The following is an 18,837-nucleotide window of genomic DNA, read 5'->3' on the forward strand; positions in this document are numbered from 1 at the left end:
AGAAACTTAGAATCATAGAATAATAGAGTCATAGAAACATAGAATCATTGAATCATAGAAATATAGAATCATAGAATCATAGAATCACAGAATCATAGAAATATAGAATCATAGAAACATAGAATCATAGAATCATAGAATCACAGAATCATAGAATCATAGAATCATAGAATCACACAATCATAGAAATATAGAATCATAGAAACATAGAAACAGAATCACAGAATCATAGAAACATAGAATCAGAGAAACAGAATCATAGAATCATAGAAACATAGAATCAGAGAAACAGAATCATAGAATCATAGAAATACAGAATCATAGAAACGTAGAATCGTAGAATCATAGAGTCATAGAAACATAGAATCATTGAATCATAGAAATATAGAATCATAGAATCACAGAATCATAGAAATATAGAATCATAGAAACATAGAATCATGGAATCATAGAAATATAGAAATATAGAATCATAGAAACATAGAATCATGGAATCATAGAAATATAGAAATATAGAATCATAGAAACATAGAATCATAGAAATATAGAATCATAGAATCATAGAAACATAGAATCATGGAATCATAGAAATATAGAAATATAGAATCATAGAAACATAGAATCATAGAAATATAGAATCATAGAATCATAGAAACAGGATCATAGAAACATAGAAATATAGAATCATAGAATCATAGAAACATAGAATCATAGAAATACAGAATCATAGAAACATAGAAATATAGAATCATAGAAACATAGAAACAGAATCACAGAATCATAGAAACATAGAATCAGAGAAACATAGAATCATAGAAATATAGAATCATAGAGACATAGATCATAGAAACATAGAATCATAGAAATATAGAATCATAAAAACATAGAATCATAGAAACATAGAAATATAGAATCATAGAAACATAGAATCAGAGAAACATAGAATCATAGAAATATAGAAATATAGAATCATAAAAACATAGAATCATAGAATCATAGAAACACAGAATCATAAAAACATAGAATCATAGAAATATAGAAATATAGAATCATAGAAACATAGAATCATAGAAATAGAGAATCATAGAATCATAGAAACATAGAAACATAGAAGCATAGGCAGGGACACCTCCCCCCAGGCCAGGTTGTCCAAAGTCTTTCCCAGCTGATACAATTCTGTGATTCTATGATTCCTGCCCAGCAAAGGAGAGCCCAGGGACCCTGAGGGGACACAGGCCACACTGAGCATCCATCCCACAGCCCAGAGTCACTGCATCCCACACAGGTTCAGGGAGGATCCTGTGTCACAGACCCCCCCCAGGCCCCAACACTGAGAGCTGCCCCAAGCCCCACTCTGACCCCACAGAGCCATCCCTCTCCAGCACAGGTGTGCCCTCCTCCTCAGCTTCCAAGCTGAGCATTTAACTGATCAGATTATCCCTTGTTTACTAATTAGCTTTGGGCTCAGACAGCAGGAGCAGGGCCAGTAGAGCTTTCCCTTGATGCTGAAGCAGTTGGTGGCTGACGGTGGCTGAGGCTCCATCAGCAGTTTGCTGTGATTCATTTCTGCCCTGCAAAACTCACCCAGACTCTGCCCACCTCTTCCTGCCTTATTTTGCACTCTTCTGCACCAGGACTTGGCTCTCTGTGTCTGATGAGCTCTGTCATTGCTGTCAGAGATCCCAGATACAGGCAGCATCAACAGAGAAGACAGAACTCAAGGTGAGGGACATGGAACTCACAGGACCTGGGTTTTGTCCCAGAAGAGTTCTCCATAGTGAGGACAGATCCTCTTGCTCATCACCCACTCTCTCCATGCTCCTCCACACTGCTGCCCAAGCCATGGTCACTCACTCTGGGTGTTTATCTATCTATCTATCTATCTATCTATCTATCTATCTATCCATCCATCCATCCATCCATCCTCCCTCTCCTATTCCATTCATTCTTCCATCCTCTCCCAGTTCATCCATTCATCCATCCATCCATCCATCCACAAATCCATCCATCCTCTCCTAGTCCATCCATCCATCCACCCTCTCCTAGTTCATCCATCCATCAATCCATCCATCCATCATCCATCCATCCATCCTTCCCCAGTCCATCCATCCATCCATCCATCCATCATCCATCCATCATCCATCCATCCTTCCCCAGTCCATCCATCCATCCATCCATCCATCCATCCATCCATCCATCCTTCCCCAGTCCATCCATCCATCCATCCATCCATCCATCCATCCATCTATCCATCCCAGTCCATCCATCCCATCCATCCATCCATCCCATCCATCCATCCATCCATCCATCCTTCCATCCATCCATCCCATCCCATCCATCATCCATCCATCCCATCCATCCATCCATCCATCCATCCATCCATCCATCCATCCCATCCATCCATCCATCCATCCCATCCATCATCCATCCATCCATCCATCAATCCATCCATCCATCCATCCTTCCCCAGTCCATCCATCCATCCATCTACCCATCCATCATCCATCCATCATCCATAATCCATCCATCCATCCATCCATCCTTCCCCAGTCCATCCATCCATCCATCTATCCATCCATCCATCCATCATCCATCCATCATCCATCAATCCATCCATCCATCCATCCTTCCCCAGTCCATCCATCTATCCATCCATCCATCCATCCATCCATCCATCATCCACCCCATCCATCCATCCCCATCCATCCATCCATCCATCCATCCATCCACCATCCATCCATCACCATCCATCATCCATCCATCCATCCATCCCATCCATCCATCATCCATCCATCCATCCATCCATCCATCATCCATCCCATCATCCATCCATCCATCCATCCCATCCATCCATCCATCCATCCATCCATCATCCATCCATCATCCATTCATCATCCATCCATCCATCCATCCATCCATCCATCCATCCATCCATCCATCATCTATCCAACATCCATTCATCATCCATCCATCCATCCATCCATCCATCTATCCATCCATCCTTTCCCAGTCCATCCATCCCTCCCTCCTTCCCTCCATTCTCCCATGGATCAGCTCTCTCTGGCTAATGCCACTATAAATTTGTGTCCCCCTGCCTGTGAGGAGGCAGCTTGCAGGCTTTAGCCACCATGTCACCAGATGCTGGTTTTGTTCTCCCCAGCTCTTAATTAGTGAGAACTTGGGGACTTGAGGGGAGAATTAAACCTCACCTTGCACCAGAGTGACTTCCCTTTCCTCCATTGCCTCCCTGCCACCCTGCCAACCACCTCTGCTGAAGGCCAGGGTAGGGCAGGCTGTGACAGAAATCTTCACCCTTTGCAGCAGAGCCTGTGAGGTCAGCAAGAGTGGCCCAAGGGTGTAAGATGCTAAACCAACAGAGTTGAAGGAAAAAGCTTCAGGGAGCCTTGCCAGGCTGGATGAACCAGGCAACCAGGGAGGAAGGACCCTTGAATCTGCTGATGATCCATCAGCAGGCTCCAGAAGGAGATGTGACCCTAGATGCTGAGCCAAAGAGCACAGCTTTTGACTTCAGAGCAGCCCAAGCCTTGTGTGCACTCCTCAGAGGTGGCCCAGGGACACACACAGACGACACCTTTCCCTTCCTTGCTGACACAAAAAGAAGCTCTGCTGTAAAACAGCTCCGATGCACACCCACTGTGTGCTCTGTGCTGGGGCTCTCAAGAGTGGAGGGTATGAGGCAGGGATGCTGGGGCTCTGGGATGATGCACATGGTGCCCAGGATGGAGGAGAAGCTGCTGCCCTGTGGCTTCATCCTAGTGGTCAGACACCATCACACAACCACTCTGATGCTGGCTCCCAGTTGCCCAGGGGATGACAGCAGTTCATAGGATCCCAGAATCCCAGCATGGCAGGAGTTGGAAGGGACCTCTGGAGATCATCCAGTCCAACCCCTCTGCTACAGCAGGGGCACCCACAGCAGCTTGCCCAGGATCACAATGGCCAGGGCTGGGGTTGGAATCTCTCCAGAGGAGACTCCACAACCTCTCTGGAAGGCTCCAGCACCCTCACATAGAATCACAGGTTGGGTGCAGCAGGGCAGGTTCTCCCCCACCACTGTGTTTGCTCTCTTGCCAATGGATCAATTGTGCTTGGAGAGCTCTGGGCTGTATGTAGGTCAGGCAGAGTGGCAGCTCCAGCACTGCCATGGGGTTGTTAACATGAACAAGTGTCCCCCCTCGCTCCCTCCATTCAACCCCCACAATGCCCAGCCCTTGGCAGAGGGCAGCCTTGGCTCCTGTCCTAGAGGAGAAGAGCATTTCTTTGAGGCTTTGGGCTGGTTTGAGCAAAGCCATGGCTGGACCAGCAGGGATGCTGTGCTTTGTACATCCCCCCTCTGCCTGTCCATGCGTGAGGAGAGTTCTGTGCTGGGAGGGGAATGGGCAACATGACCCAGTTCAGGGTTCTCTGTCAATACTGCTGGCACTGCTCCCTCTCAGCTTTGTGAAACTGATGGGGATGATCCAGCTCCCAGACAAGGGGGATTGCTCTGCTGGGGCCCCACTGCAGCATCCCCCCAGGGCAGGCTGGGCAGCCCAAAGCAGGAGGGAGCAGGATGTCCCTTGTGTGGTTGCTCCCATGTTTGACTCTCCCCGGGAGGGGAGCTGATTGAAGGCATCCCAGCCTTCAACCCTGGGACCTCTGGGTTTTGGCCACCCAGCTGTGATTCCCCTCAGAAGCCTTTATCACTCAAGGAGGAAACCCAAATCCTCTGGGATCTGCTGGCTGGAGGGAGGGGGAGGAATGGGGAGAGGAAGCAGAGGAGAAACTTTCTCAAATAAAAAGCATTCAGTAGTTGAGAGCAAACTTTGCACTGGCTGAGGATCTGACCTTGTGTTCTCTCCTAGGAACAAACAAGAGGAGGATGAGGATCATATCCTTGTGCCTGAAATTTGGAGTGGCTCAAGCCCCTGCTGGTCTGAGCTCCTGCAATGAATGGCTGTAAACAAGATGCCTTTCCAGAGGATGAATTAAACAAGGAACCCGAGTCCTGACTGGGCTTTCAGAGATGTTTATTTGTCCTCTCTGCCTCTCCAAAAAAGAGTTGCACAAGGACTTAGTAAATTTTAACCCCCACATTGTTCTTGGGTAAACACTGCCCATTCTCCACCAGGATGAGTGCTGGCAGCTGAGATAAGGACACAGTTTTCTCCTCCTCTCCAGAGCATGCAGCCTCCCAGCAGTGCTCCAGAGGTAGCCCTGGGCATCAGTGTTGCTCCCAGACCCTGCAGACCCCGTGGCAGACAGATTGCTCCCTACTGCTGCCAGACTTTTGGCTGATTTCTGCACCTCTCTGCCAAAAAGGTGTTTGCAAGAAGGTGGGGATGGCTTTGGCCATGTCCAGAAGGAGTGGAAGGTGGCCCTGTCCATGGCAGGGGGGTTAGAACTGGATGATCTTTAAGGACCCTTTCAACTGAAGCCAATTTATGGTTTTATGGTTCTATGATTCCAGGATTCTATGGTTCTGTGGTTCTATAATTCCATGATTCTATGATTCCATGATTCTATGGTTCTATGATTCCAGGATTCCATGATTCTATGATTCTATGGCTCTGTGGTTCTATGATTCCACGATTCTATGATTCCATGATTCCATGACTCTATGATTCCATGATTCTATGGTTCTGTGGTTCTCAGGTTCTATGCTTCCATGATTCTATGGTTCTGTGATTCCATGATTCTATGATTCCATGGTCCTATGACTCCTCTGGTAGGGCAAGAGGCCTCAAGTCCACCAGGACAGGCTTAGGCTGGATATGAGGAACAATTTCTTCCCCAACAGGTTTGCCAAGTCCTGAACCAAGCTGCCCAGGGCTGTGGTAGAGTCCCCACCCTGGAGAGGTTTCAAAGCTGTGCAGATGTGGTGCTGAGGGCCATGGTTTAGTGGTGCCCTGGCAGTGCTGGGTTAGTGGTTGGAGCTGATGATCTGAAAGGTCTCTTGCACCCAAAGCAATTCTCTGCCCTTCCTGCAGTGATGAAGAGAAGTGAAGCACTGAGAGCTTCCTCCTCCTGCATTTGCTTTGCCACAGCCAGGATCAGTGGTGAACACTCAGAAAACCCCAAACAAAATAAAAAAGGCTGAGGAGGATTCAGACTTTGTCTGCTCTGATTTCCACCCTCTGAACAACCTGCACTTTTGGACCGTCTGCTGGCATCCAGCTGGGTGGGGAGTTGGCTCTGCACAGCCACCAGCACGCAAGCAAGAAGAGCAGCCTGGAGTGTGCTGTGCTCTGGGGGAAACAAAAAGTGCTTTTTGCTGCTCCTCAGGGAAAGGCTGAGGCAAAGCATGAAAAGTAAACCCCAGTGCCTTGGTGTGGAAGCCAGACCAGCTCTCCCTGCCTTAGCAGCACCCCTCAAGAAGCCTCCTGCCTTAACAGAACCCCTCAAGAATCTCCCTACCTTAACAGGACCCCTCAAGAAGTCTCCTGCCTTAACAGAACCCCTCAATAATCTCCCTACCTTAACAGGACCCCTCAAGAAGCCTCCTGCCTTAACAGAACCCCTCAATAATCTCCCTACCTTAACAGGACCCCTCAAGAAGCCTCCTGCCTTAGCAGCACCCCTCAAGAAGCCTCCTGCCTTAACAGAACCCCTCAAGAATCTCCCTACCTTAACAGGACCCCTCAAGAAGCCTCCTGCCTTAACAGAACCCCTCAAGAATCTCCCTACCTTAACAGGACCCCTCAAGAAGCCTCCTGCCTTAGCAGCACCCCTCAAGAAGCCTCCTGCCTTAACAGAACCCCTCAAGAATCTCCCTACCTTAACAGGACCCCTCAAGAATCTCCCTACCTTAACAGAACCCCTCAATAATCTCCCTACCTTAACAGGACCCCTCAAGAAGCCTCCTGCCTTAACAGGACCCCTCAGGAATTCCCCCCTTCCCTCCTTTTGGGGGTGTTTTGAGCTGTTTCTCCCATTTTTAGGGGGAATGTTAGGAGTCAAGATGCTGAAGGTGGCTCTCAAAAAAATAAAAAAAAAAAAAAAAAAAGAAGAAGAAGAAGAAGGATCTGAGCCTTGTGGAAACATTTCTGAACTGATGTTTTGTTCCCTCTCCTGGGTCTGGGCAGAATGTCAAAGCCTGCTCTGAGCTGGAAATATTTTAAGAGTAGCACTCACTGGAGACCAAAACAATGGCAATTCTTCAGCTACTGAGCCTTGCAGAAAAGGGCTTTTGACACAGAAGCTGCTTAGGCTTGGAAGGGCTTTTGATGGTTGGCTTTTGGGTGTTGGTTTGGGGGGTGGTGGTGTTTCTTGGGTTTTTTTTTATTCCCCTGCCAGAAAGCTCCCCCTGCCAGTGCCCCCACCTGCATGCTTGTGAGCACACTTTGCTCATGCAAGAAGAAAGCCTTTTGCCTTCCAGCTGGGCTGCTGCTGGCACACCCACCAGGATGCCCTCAGCCCTCCAAGGGAGGCAGGCTCCAGGGAGGAGGCACATGAGGGATGGGTTCCATGCAGCCATGCAGGAAGAAGACATTTCAGGGTATCACAGTATCAGAGTATAGCAGAGGTTGGAAGGGGCCTCAAGAGATCATCAGGTCCAACCCCCCTGCCAGAGCACCATCACTTGGGGTAGTCTGCACAGGAATGCATCCAGGTGGGGTTGGAAAGTCTCCAGAGAAGGAGACTCCACAACCCCCCTGGGCAGCCTGCTCCAGGGCTCTGTCACCCTCACTCTAAAGAAGTTTCTCCTCATGTTGAGCTGAAATCTTCTCTGTTCAAGTTTGAACTCATTGTTCCCTGTCTGATCACTGTGCACCACCCAACAGAGCCTGGCCCCCTCCACTTGCCCCCCACCCCTCAGCTATTGATAGACATTGATCAGATCCCTCTCAGCCTTCTCTTCTCCAGACTAAACAGCCCCAGGGCTCTCAGTCTCTCTTCCCAGGGGAGATGCTCAAGTCCCCTAAGCATCCTCCTGGCTCTCCCTTGGATCCTCTCCAGCAGGTCTCTGTCTCTCCTGAACTGGGGAGCCCAGAACTGGAGTAAATGTCAGTGTTTGCATTTCAGGGGGGTTGGGGTTTTTTTTAAACCCACGGGTGGGAAAGGGTTTGAGGTTTGTTTGGTTTTTGGGGGGTTTTGGGGGGGGATTGTTGATTGGGTTTTGGTTGTTTGGTGTTTTGGGGTTTTTTTTTCCCTTTAATGCCCACATGAAGAGGCTGGAGATGGTTTCACTCTCCAGGGCTTATCCAGACGACTCACAGGAACACTATGGGAAGTGTCTCTTTGCTTAGGAGGATGAAATTTGACACTGCTGAGGTTTTGGAGCCCGGTACTGCAGCAAGGAGCCTGGGTGGTTAGTGTGTCATAACTGATCAAGGCTAATCAGCCCTCCTTCAGGCACCCTTCCATTCTGATTTCCATCCTCCTCCCATGCATTGTCACCCTAGCTATGAGATCTGCTCCCATGCAGGCACATTCTGCCCTGCTCTGGTCCTCCACCTCAAGCCCAACAAGCAAGGAAAAGGCTGAAGAAGTACACAACAGTCCCCCACCTCATGACCAGAGAGCCCTTGCAAACAGCACAGCTCTCTTCAACATGAGAACAAGTGGCCTGAAATTGCACCAGGAGAGGGTTAGGTTGGAGGGTAGGAAGAATTTCTTTGCTGCAAGAGTGGTCAGGGATTGGCACAGGCTGCCCAGGGAGGTGATGGAGTCCCCAGCCCTGGAGGTGTTCAAGAAACCTGTGGCCATGGCACTTGGGGCCAGGGTTTAGTGGCCATGGTGGGGTTGGGTGGATGGTTGGACTGGGTGATCTCAGAGGGTTTTTCCAACCAAAATAATTCTATGAGTCAATGTTCTGTAGAATTCAGGTCCAAACCCCTGCCTGGCTCGGCACTGTGTTTGGCGGAGGAGATGTCCACAGTCTGGGGGTAGCCAGGGTTAATGGTTGGACTTTTTCCAATCAAAACAATTCTGTGATACTGAGATAACATCCCCTGGAAACCAGCAGCAGCCAGCACCAGTCCGCACTGATATGGGGCTGGGATGCAAGTGGGGGATATGGGCACAGGATGCTAATGGGGAGCAGGACTCCTGTGCAGCCCTGGCCCCAGGGCTTGCCCTGCTTGTGCTGTCCCACCCATTCCTCTCCCCCTGAGGTGTCTGAAGCCTCCTCAGCAATTATCCCAGTGGCTGTTTGTTCAGGCACTGTGGATTTAGCTCTCCAGCCTCGTGTGCACTGTGTGTGTATAGGGGAAGACAGATTGCTGCTACTTTCCAGTATAAATCACATTCCTTACAACACTCCAAAGTAGCATTTTCAACCTCAGGGTGCTAATAGGATCCAGCAGGAGAAAGAAATGTCAGCTAAGTAGCAGGCGCTGTTTGGAGAGTGCAATGGAGCTGATCCACAGCCCCAGGGCAAAAGGAGCAATCCCAGGGCAAAGGTTAAAGAGTTCAGGAGCACTTCAGCCTCCTTAATTGTAACAGGGCCTCTTCCACAGAGCCAGATGGATGGCTCCAGCCGGGCAGGGGGGCAAAGCAGGGGCCAGCAGCAGCGCTGGCTGGAGGGATGCAGGGGACAGCAGCGGAGGGGACCGTGGCAGAAGGGATCTGGTGCAGGGGATGTGATGGAGGGGATGTGGTGGAGGGGACATGGTGGAGAGGATGTGGTGGAGAGGATGATGATGGAGGGGATGTGGTGCAGGGGATGTGATGGAGGGGATGTGGTGGAGGGGACATGGTGGAGAGGATGTGGTGGAGAGGATGATGATGGAGGGGATGTGGTGCAGGGGATGTGATGGAGGGGACATGGTGGAGAGGATGTGGTGGGGAGGATGATGATGGAGAGGATGTGGTGGAGGGGATCACGATGGAGGGGACATGGTGGAGAGGATGATAATGGAAGGGATCGTGATGGAGGGGACATGGTGGAGGGGATCATGATGGAGGGGATGTGGTGGAGGGGACATGGTGGAGAAGATGTGGTGGAGAAGATGATGATGGAGGGGATGTGGTGGAGGGGATCATGATGGAGGGGACATGGTAGAGAGGATGTGGTGGAGAGTAAGATAATGGAGGGGAACACAATGGAGGGGATCATGATGGAGGGGACATGATGGAGGGGGTGTGATGGAGAGGACATGTTGGAGAGGATTGTGATGGAGAGGGATTGGTGGAGGGGATATGCTGGATGGGACACGGTGGAGCAGCTCCTGATGAAGGAGACATGTTGAAAGGAATGTGGTGAAGAGGACATCATGATGGAGGGGATCATGGTGCAGGGGACACGACAGGGGGGATGACAGCAGCTCCTCACCTCTCACCTCTCCCCAGTGTGCAGTTCCTCACCCCTCACCATACCCCAGCCACCATCTCTGTCCCCTCTGCTGGGAGCCTATCTCCAATCTTGGCCAAGAAATGAAGATTTCTGTCAGAAGGAGCTGATGCCATGGAGGTTTTGCTACAAGAGCTCAGCACAGCTCTCACCCAGGCAGATCAAGAACAGAGAAGAACTCCAGCTGCCAAGGAAATGTTTCTTTTGCTCCCTTGAAAATCCTAAGGAGGGTTTTGAGGAGAAAGAAGGGGACTTGGTTAATGCTGCTCTTGTCATTTTTACAGGATTTCTTTTCTGGTTCCCTTTTACTTGGAATCTTTAGAATCCAAACATGTTTTGTGCCAGCCCCAAGGTGCTTTGACTGCAAAGGTGCCTCAGATAACATTTTTTTCAGTCGAGTTTTGACTTGTTTTCAGACACACATCTGATAAATGTCATCAAAAGCTGATGTTTTGCATGGAAAGGGTTTTTTTTTCTTCTTCTTTCTTTTCCTTTTTTTTTTAATCTAAAGGGGGAAAAAAAAAAGCCACTAGAATAAAAATATTTCATTCACTTCTCACCAGCAAGGTCTCTGCTGTTTCCCTGGTGATAAAAGCATAAGGGCTGACTCTTCAGACGCGTGCATTTCGTTCCCAGCTCCACCACAAACCCCCGCGACGACCTTGGACCAGCCACTTCGGCTCCCATCCTGAGATGGTTTTGGTTTGTTTTTCCCCCTCTCAGAGCTTTTGTTTGGCCTCCTCACTGGAGACGACACCTTGGAAAACGCCCTTCCTTCCACGCAGGAACGCTCCTGCCTGTCCCACCACCCGCCCGTCCCACGCTGGAGGTGCTGCCCGCTGTGGGTGCTTCGCTCTGAAGCCCACCTGGGCTGGCCTGGGCTCCTGAGCGCTGGATTGAGGGACACGGATGCCATCTCGTGGGAAGAGCTGGGCTTAGCCCCTGCGGGCAGCCACAACCATCCCTGGACCTCTGTTCCCCCCCGCTCCAGGTTTTTACGGGTAGCCCCCACCCACCAGCCCAAAGAAATTCACCTGGACAAGCTGAAGCGAACCTCAGGAGGCTCAACCAGATAAAGCTCAAGGTGCTGCAGCTGGGTCAGGGCAATTCCTGGTATCAGCAGAGGCTGGGGGATGATTCAGAGCAGCTGAGAAGGACTTGGGGTGCTGGGGATGAGGCAGCACCATGTGCTCACAGCCCAGACCCAGCTGTGTGCTGGGGGCTGATCTCCAGCAGGGTGGGTAGCAGGGGCAGGGAGGGGATTCTGCCCCTCTGCTGAGACCCCCCTCCTGCAGTGCTGGGGCAGATCTGGAGTCCTCAGCACAGACAGGGACCTGTTGGAGCAGACCCAGAGGAGGCCACAGCAATGCTGGGAGGATGGAAGCCCTCTGCTGTGAGGCCAGGCTGGGAGACTTGGGGTTGTTCAGCCTGGAGGAGAAAAGGCTCCAGGGAGACCTCCTGGTGGCCTTTTAGTGCTTAAAGGAGCTGATAAGAAAGGTGGAGAGAGACTCTTCACCAGGGATGCAGTGATGGGACAAGGGATGATGTCCCTGCTGGCTGCAGCCAGGTTGGACTAGATGAGCTTTAAGGGTCCTTTCCCACCCAAACCAGTCTGATTCTGATTCTACAATGAAATATTCCTCATCCTCCCTGGGATGCAGCTGTGCCACCAGGAGATCATCAGGAGAGGGAGAGGAGAGGGAGGAGGAGAGGGAGAGGATCTTGCCCAGCTCTAAGAGCAGGGATGACTCCATCCCTGCTCCCAGCCACTCCTTGAGGGTTCCCCATTCCCCTCAACCCTGGGGAGCTGCCATGATTTAACTCCATGTAGTAACTGGAAAACTTGTGGGTTGAGATAAGAACTGTTTAATAACTAAAATAAAATATTATAATAAAATATAGCAATAATCATAATGAAAAGGAATATAACCCAAAAAAAAAAAAAGAGATAAACCCCCAGAAAAGACAAGTGATGCAGAATGCACCCCCCACAGCCAACTCCCCCCCAGTTTATGGGCTGGTCATGATTCCTGTGGTATGGAACATCCCTTTGGATAGCTCAGGTGAGCTCCTGGCCATGCTCCCTCCCAGCTTCCTGTGCAGCTCCTCGCGGGCAGAGCAGGGGAAACTGAAAAATCCTGAACTGAGGATAAAAGCTACTGAGCAACAACTACATCACCACCACTGCAGCCAAACCACAGCACTGGGCAGGCTGCTGGGAAGAAAATTATCCCAGCATAGGAGCAGCCAAGTGACAAAGAGCTCACCTGGACTGCAGCTGAGATCCTCACAGGGGTAGGGATGGGCTGATGACCTCTGCATCCGCCTCTTCCTCCCCTTCTGCTGATGGCCCTGGATCATCTCCGTCCCTCACCTACAGGGGCTCAGGAGAGGAGGAGGGCAGCAAGGACGCAGGGCAGCAGCAGACAGCTGCCAGTGAGGCTGGGGGATGGCTGGGGGGCTCGGGGGGCCCCGTTGCAGAGGTCTGTGTCACAGCAGTGGATGCGGACCCCCGGCAACTCCTGCTGCTGGCAGTGCCGGGAGGTGGCACAGCCGCTGGCCAGCAGGATGCCCAGGACCACTGCAAGGCAAGCAGAGTGCAGGGCATCAGGGGCAGGGGGGACAGGACGGGGGATGCTCTGCCAGCCTTCTACCAGGGCCAGACCCTGCTGGAAGGCTGCAGGGTCTGTCTGGGGGTGGGCACCCTCAGTGAGCCCTGCAGGCAGACTCACCACTCTCTGTCTTAATGCAGAACCGGTGCTTGAAGCCCTGGTGGGAGTGGGAGCAGGTGATCACCTCCGGGTTAGAGCACCCCATGTCCACGTTCTTGGTGCCAACGATGATGTTGCAGCCATAGCACTGGAGCCCAGACACTAAACAAGAACCATATGAAACCAAGTTGGAGTTCTTTCTTTCTTTTTTTTTTTTTTTTTTTTTTTTTTTTTTTTTTCTCCCGGGTGGGGGAATATTTCATCTCCTTCCTAGCTGCTCTCTGAGGACAACTTTGCAGCCTCCTCTGCCCCGCCGCGTCGCATTAAGTGAGCCGGAGCCCGAAGCCGTCTGCTAACTGGTGCGTACCCAGCGGGTCCAGTCTGGAAGCATTTCCCACTAGAGGTCAGTGCGGAATCAGGGATTAGCTGGAGATTTGCTTTGGGATCAAACCGTGGGAACAAGGGAGCTTTGAACCAGCAAAGAGTAGGTGAAACCTCCCAGCCACAGACATCACCCAGCCAGGGCTCAGCTGCTCTCAGCAGCAGCTCCTGCCCCTTTCACCACATCCCTCCAGCTTCAGCAGCGTTCACACCAGAGGGATGGTTTCATTGGGGTGGTCTTGGGTTCCTCCCTGAAGGTAGTGCTGGGTTTGTCACAGGGTCTACCAAGAGGCAAAAAAACCCAGAAAAGAGAAAAGCCTCACTCAGAGCAGCTGTGACCCAGCAACCTTGGGACAGTGGCCTTGGTGTGTGTCCCCACAGCTCTGCACACTTGTACTGGTGGCAGCTCAGTCACTGACTGTGTCTGAGAATTGTTTGCCCTGGACCAGCATGGGAATTAAGTCCCCTCCTCTCCTTCCCCCTCTTTTTTTCAGGTTTCTTTAGCAAAGAAAAAGCCTTCAAAGGGTATTCATCCACATCTCCCCCCAGAGATTAAGGCAAACACTGAGCTCTGGGCTGATTCATCACAGCAGCAAAAATCAGGTTGCCTCTACTGCTGCTGTAACCTTTCCCTGTCCCTGAATTTCAACCTGCAGCCCTTCCCAAGGGTTCTCTGTTGCTCCAATGGGGGTTTTTGGGGAGGGGAGTGAACACCTCATACAGCTGGGAATGGCAACAGGACCCTCTGTCCCAGCAGCACTGGGGAAGGAGAGTCCAAGGGATCCCAGCTCCTGGCTCACTCTCCTTAGAACCATTGAATCATTCAGGTCAGAGAAGACCTTTCAGATCATCAATCCAACCATTAACCCAGCACTGCCTGGGCACCACTAAACCATGGCCCTCAGCACCACATCTCCATGGCTCCCACATGCCCTTGTCTGGTACAGAGCACTGGCTCCTTCCAAATCCCACTGACACACAGCAACATAGAATCATAGAATCAGTCAGGGTTGGAAGGGACCACAAGGATCATCTAGTTCCAACCCCCCACATGCAGCCACATCTCTCAGGGTGGGAATGTCCCATATGCATTCCAAGGGTAAATCACACCTTAACAAGCAGGTGTTGGGAAGGATGTGAATGACCACAGCTCCAAAGCACAGGCACACTGCACCCCAGGACCACAGCACTTACCCTCTGGCAGGACGAACACCACGGTTATCAGAGAAAGAATCCCATGGACACCTCCAGGTATGTGTCCTGAGAGCATGGGGGGCAGCTCCTGGAGCCCACCCAGGGCTCAGAGGGCAATCACTGGTATCCTGGGGAGCAGGCAGAGCCTTCTTCTATTCCTCCTGCCTCTTCCCCTCGGCCGTGCACGTCGCTTGCTTCTCACCTGCCAAAGCAAAACCAAGGGCACAGCAGAGATTTGGCTGCTCCCCTGCTGCTCCAGCCAGCCCCCGTGGTGCCTCTGTTGAATTCCTGCCTTTCCCTCCTGAGATATTCCCTGATTCTCTCAGCTGATGCACAGACGTATGTGCTACCCTCAGTTATTTCTGTCCTATTTCCTCTGTCCACGATCACTTCCCATTAATACCACCGTGCAGCAGCTCTTGGAGAGAAATTCTCCCTAATCAAGATTTAGTTTTAAATCCACTTCGAAATCCTCTAATTCAGTTGGATTAGGCAGAAGGGGTTTGGGGAGATGTGTGGGTTTACTTTTTTTTTTTTCCTCTTTTTTACTTTTTTTTTTTTTGGTATTTTTAATTTTTTTCCTGTTTTTAACTTTCCCCCCTCCTTTGTTTGGGTTTTTTTTTTTTCCCCTCCTCTGTTTTTTTTCCCCCTCCTCTGTTTTTTTCCTCCCTCCTCTGTTTTTTTCCTCCCTCCTCTGTTTTTTTCCTCCCTCCTCTGTTTTTTCCCCTCGTCCGGTTTTTTTCCCCCTCCTCTGTTTTTTTTCCCCCTCCTCTGTTTTTTTTCCCCTCCTCTGTTTTTTTTCCCCTCCTCTGGATTTTTTTCCCCTCCTCTGGTGTTTTTTTCCCTTCCTCTTTTTTTTTTCTTCCTCTGTGTTTTTTTTTTTTTTCTCTCCTCTGGGGTTTTTTTTTTTTTCCCTCCTCTGGTTTTTTTTTTTTCCTTTCCCTCCTCTGGCTGTTTCTTTGGTGTTTTTTTTTTTTCCCTCCCTCTCTGAGCTGCTTCATCTTCATGAATAGACCCACCTGTGCTCTGTGACACCTTGTGCTACTTAAAAGAGAGCAGGAATCATTTTATTAAGGAGAAGCAGTCAATTAATTTAAAATCTAAGGCTGGAGAATCTCTGACAAGGCCTTGGGATGGCTGTGGGGTTAAAAGGAAGAACCTGAAGGAGACAGAGAGGGTTTGGATGGAACCTATGTGTTTGCACATGAGAAAATAGCTGCCTTATTAAAACAGTGAGAGGCCAAACAGGGCCAGCCCTAGGCTTGCATCAGCTCTGGAAGGGGCTGGGGGCACAGCAAAGGAAAGCATCAAGCTGTGATAGCTCCAACCCAGAGGGGGTCAGAAGCAGACCCACAGCAATGTGGAGCATCGTGAGCACCACCAGCTGCAGGATCAAGCCCCCAAGTCCCTTTTGGCTTCTTCACTGCTGTCCCCACAAGCAAAGCCTCAGCTTTCAGTGGAGCTAATGGGACTTAAAGAGCTAATGCTTACTAATGAGGGAACGTGACTGAATGTGTGGGATTAAAAAATTAAAATGACAAAATAAGCTGCTTATGTAGCCCATCCAGCAACTGCCTGCAGCAGCACCCGAAACCCCCCAACACTGGGCACCCCCAGACCATGGATATCTCCTCTACCAGAGACATCTCCTAGCCAGAACCTGAATTCCACACAGCATAGAATAATCGATTTTTTTTTTTTTTTGGTGGGAAGGAACCTCTAAGATCATCCAGTCCAACCATCAACCCAGCACCACCATGGCCACTAAACCCTGTCCCCAAGTGCCGTGGCCACAGGTTCCTTGAGCACCTCCAGGGATGGGGACACCACCACCTCCTTGGGGCAGCCTGTTCCAATCCCTGACCCCCCTTGCAGGGAAGAAATATTTCCTAATCTCCAACCTAACCCTCCCCTGGCATCTTCCTTAGTGAACACGTTTGATAATATTTCACTGGGAGGCAGCCCAAACTTGTCCAAGGACAGACATCTACAGCTCAGGAGGGGCAATTAGCACCTGGGAGAAGCATCTAAGTAAAGCAGCTCATTTATTCAAATCACTTTAAACCACCCACGGTGTCTCACTTTGCCTCCAAACAATGTGATTAGAGCAACTGCCTAGCACTGCAAAGCCTGAAAGCCTCGGGGAGAAGGGATAAAATGCAGGAAATGGGATTGATTTAGACACATGCATAAATCAGAGCCTTCAATAAGGAGGGGAAACTAACTTTTAATCCCTTAATAAACTCATCGGTGTCTGGAAGGGGCAACCAGGAGCAGCCTGGGCTCTGCAGTAGGGATGCAGCAGCTGCGGGTGGCTCTGCACAGCTGGTGGGGTTGGGGCCATGCAGAGCTCCGGACACAGCAGCTGGATTCGTGGCTGCACCCAGCAAAAAGGCTGCAGCACAGGGCAGCGGCTGGACCTTCCCAGGGGGAACCGAGATGTGGGGACAAGGGAGAGCTGCTGGGGACAAGTGACAGCACGGTGCAATAAACCTGGTGTCAGTACGGCCAAGGGACAGCACACTGCACTAAATCTGGTGTCGGTGAGGACAAGAGACAGAACAATGCTCTCAAGTCAGCATTGGTGGACCAAGGGATGGTGTGGTGAACTCAGCCCCGTGTTGCTTGGGACAGGGGACAGCACGGTGCACTAAACCTGGCATTTTGGGGAGGCAAAGGACAGCACAGTGCACCCACCTGGGTGTTGGTGGGGACAGGTGACAGCAGAGTGAACTAACCCCAGTGCTGGTGGCAACAACAAATGTTACAATACCTTCAACCTGGTGTTGGTGGGGCAGGAGCAGCAGGATGCTCTCAACCCACTATCGGTGGCACCAGTGCAGGATGCTGGGGTGTATATCCCCAGTGGGAACATCACCCCAGCCCATCTCTTGGGGCTGTTTTGAGGTGCTGCTGGTGCAGACATTTGGGTTGTGTTTATTCCCTTGGGATGCTGCAGGCAAAGTCCTTTAGAAAAGCGGGGGGAAAAAACAACCTCTGCGACTGCTTCCACATCAGTGGAGAAGCAGCGTCTGTCTCTTTTAACTCGTCATTAGCTCTGTGGAAGTTCAGAGAGATTTTTCCAGCCCGGGAGCAGCGGGAAAAGGCCAGGGAAGGAGCTTCCTCCCCCGACCGAGGACAATTTGATGAGCAAATCCGCCGGTACCTTCCTGTTCCCACTTAAACCTTCGGGATACCCAGAAAGACGGCTAAACCCTGCGCAGATTAGACGGGTTCGCCTGCAAATCCTGCTTTAGAGCTCATCCCTACGGGAGGCAGAGCTCAGTGCATGGCACCCACTAGCCCCCACCGCCGGCGGCGCTCACCGCACCGGGCACCACGCACCGCTCCGCACCCGCCACCAATGGGACTGGAACCCTCAACTCAGCTCCGCCGCCCGCCATTAGCGGGGCAAGGAAGTGCCCGCCCCCGGTAAAATACGCCCCTTGATTGGCAGAGCGCATGTTCGTCGCGGGGTGGGGCGCCAACAGCAGGGGACAATGGGAGAGGATCGGGGTGCCGCATTCTGATTGGCTAGATTTGATGAATATATTAAGATGGCTGAGAAAAGTGCACGTCTGCACTATTTAACGGAATTTTCAGGGATTTTATACAGATATTGGGGATAAAAAGAAAATATTTCTTTAGGGAATAAAGAAAAATTCAACTAGAGAGAAAAAAAGAAAAGAAATTTCCCCACCCAATGTTGTATAGAAGAGGATTGATAGACGTATAAATAGAGTTTTATGGAACTTCGAAGGCGTGTTGTATGAAAGGAGAGAAGGTTAGCACTCCCCTTGATAAGGATGGAAGAGGCCCTTGTGGCCTATACAACACGCATACGGTTAAGGCACTGCCACCTACTTTGTGGCATCTAACCATGTTTTTTCGGTCTTTTTTTTTTTTTCTCTCCCTTCCGGGAGAATCCATAACACTCCAGCTCCTTCCTTCACCCAGATTCTCCTTTTCCCTCAGTCTAAAAGCACCCAGCAGAACACAGCCTCAAGGTGATGGTTCTTCTTTCCTCAGTAGGTTCTAATGTGCTCCAGCTCCTACCAGCCTGCACTCAATGCAAGCAACGTCTCAACAGAAGGGTGGGGTCACTTCTGGAATATTGTGTCCAGCTGTGGGCCCCTCCCTTCCAGAAGGACCTCAGGGAATGGCTCATCTTTTTCATCTTCCATTCATCCTCCCCTTTTCCTTCTCCTCCTCCCCTTTCTCATCTATTTCTTCCTTCTTCATCCTCCCCCCTTTCTT

At 50.5% G+C, this 18,837-nt stretch overlaps 1 protein-coding gene and 1 non-coding gene across 2 annotated transcripts; one reads left to right on the forward strand and one right to left on the reverse strand.

The window, feature by feature from the left end:
* Positions 1 to 12,678: 12,678 nt before the first annotated feature.
* On the reverse strand, positions 12,679 to 14,656 carry LOC128976081 (ly6/PLAUR domain-containing protein 1-like). Its single transcript, XM_054393198.1, has 3 exons — positions 14,581 to 14,656; positions 13,027 to 13,167; positions 12,679 to 12,875 (listed from the first exon to the last, which is right to left on the reverse strand). Exons 1-3 carry the CDS (start codon positions 14,654 to 14,656, stop codon positions 12,679 to 12,681), a joined length of 414 nt encoding a protein of 137 aa, XP_054249173.1.
* Positions 14,657 to 18,342: 3,686 nt separating this feature from the next.
* LOC128976408 (U6atac minor spliceosomal RNA) lies at positions 18,343 to 18,470 on the forward strand. The gene has a single exon (XR_008489375.1). It is a non-coding gene; the product is annotated as a U6atac minor spliceosomal RNA (small nuclear RNA).
* Positions 18,471 to 18,837: the final 367 nt, after the last annotated feature.

The sequence above is a fragment of the Indicator indicator genome, chromosome 28, assembly GCF_027791375.1.
Source record: "Indicator indicator isolate 239-I01 chromosome 28, UM_Iind_1.1, whole genome shotgun sequence".
Taxonomy (NCBI): domain Eukaryota; kingdom Metazoa; phylum Chordata; class Aves; order Piciformes; family Indicatoridae; genus Indicator; species Indicator indicator.

Bases quoted from the DNA above. Each gene is read 5' to 3' on its own strand.
- LOC128976081 (XM_054393198.1), bottom strand. From the start codon at position 14,656: ATGCTCTCAGGACACATACCTGGAGGTGTCCATGGGATTCTTTCTCTG. The intron at 13,168-14,580 runs GTAAGTGCTGTG...GTTCTTGTTTAG, and splicing joins GGTGTTCGTCCTGCCAGAGG to TGTCTGGGCTCCAGTGCTAT. The intron at 12,876-13,026 runs GTGAGTCTGCCT...CTTGCCTTGCAG, and splicing joins CTGCATTAAGACAGAGAGTG to TGGTCCTGGGCATCCTGCTG.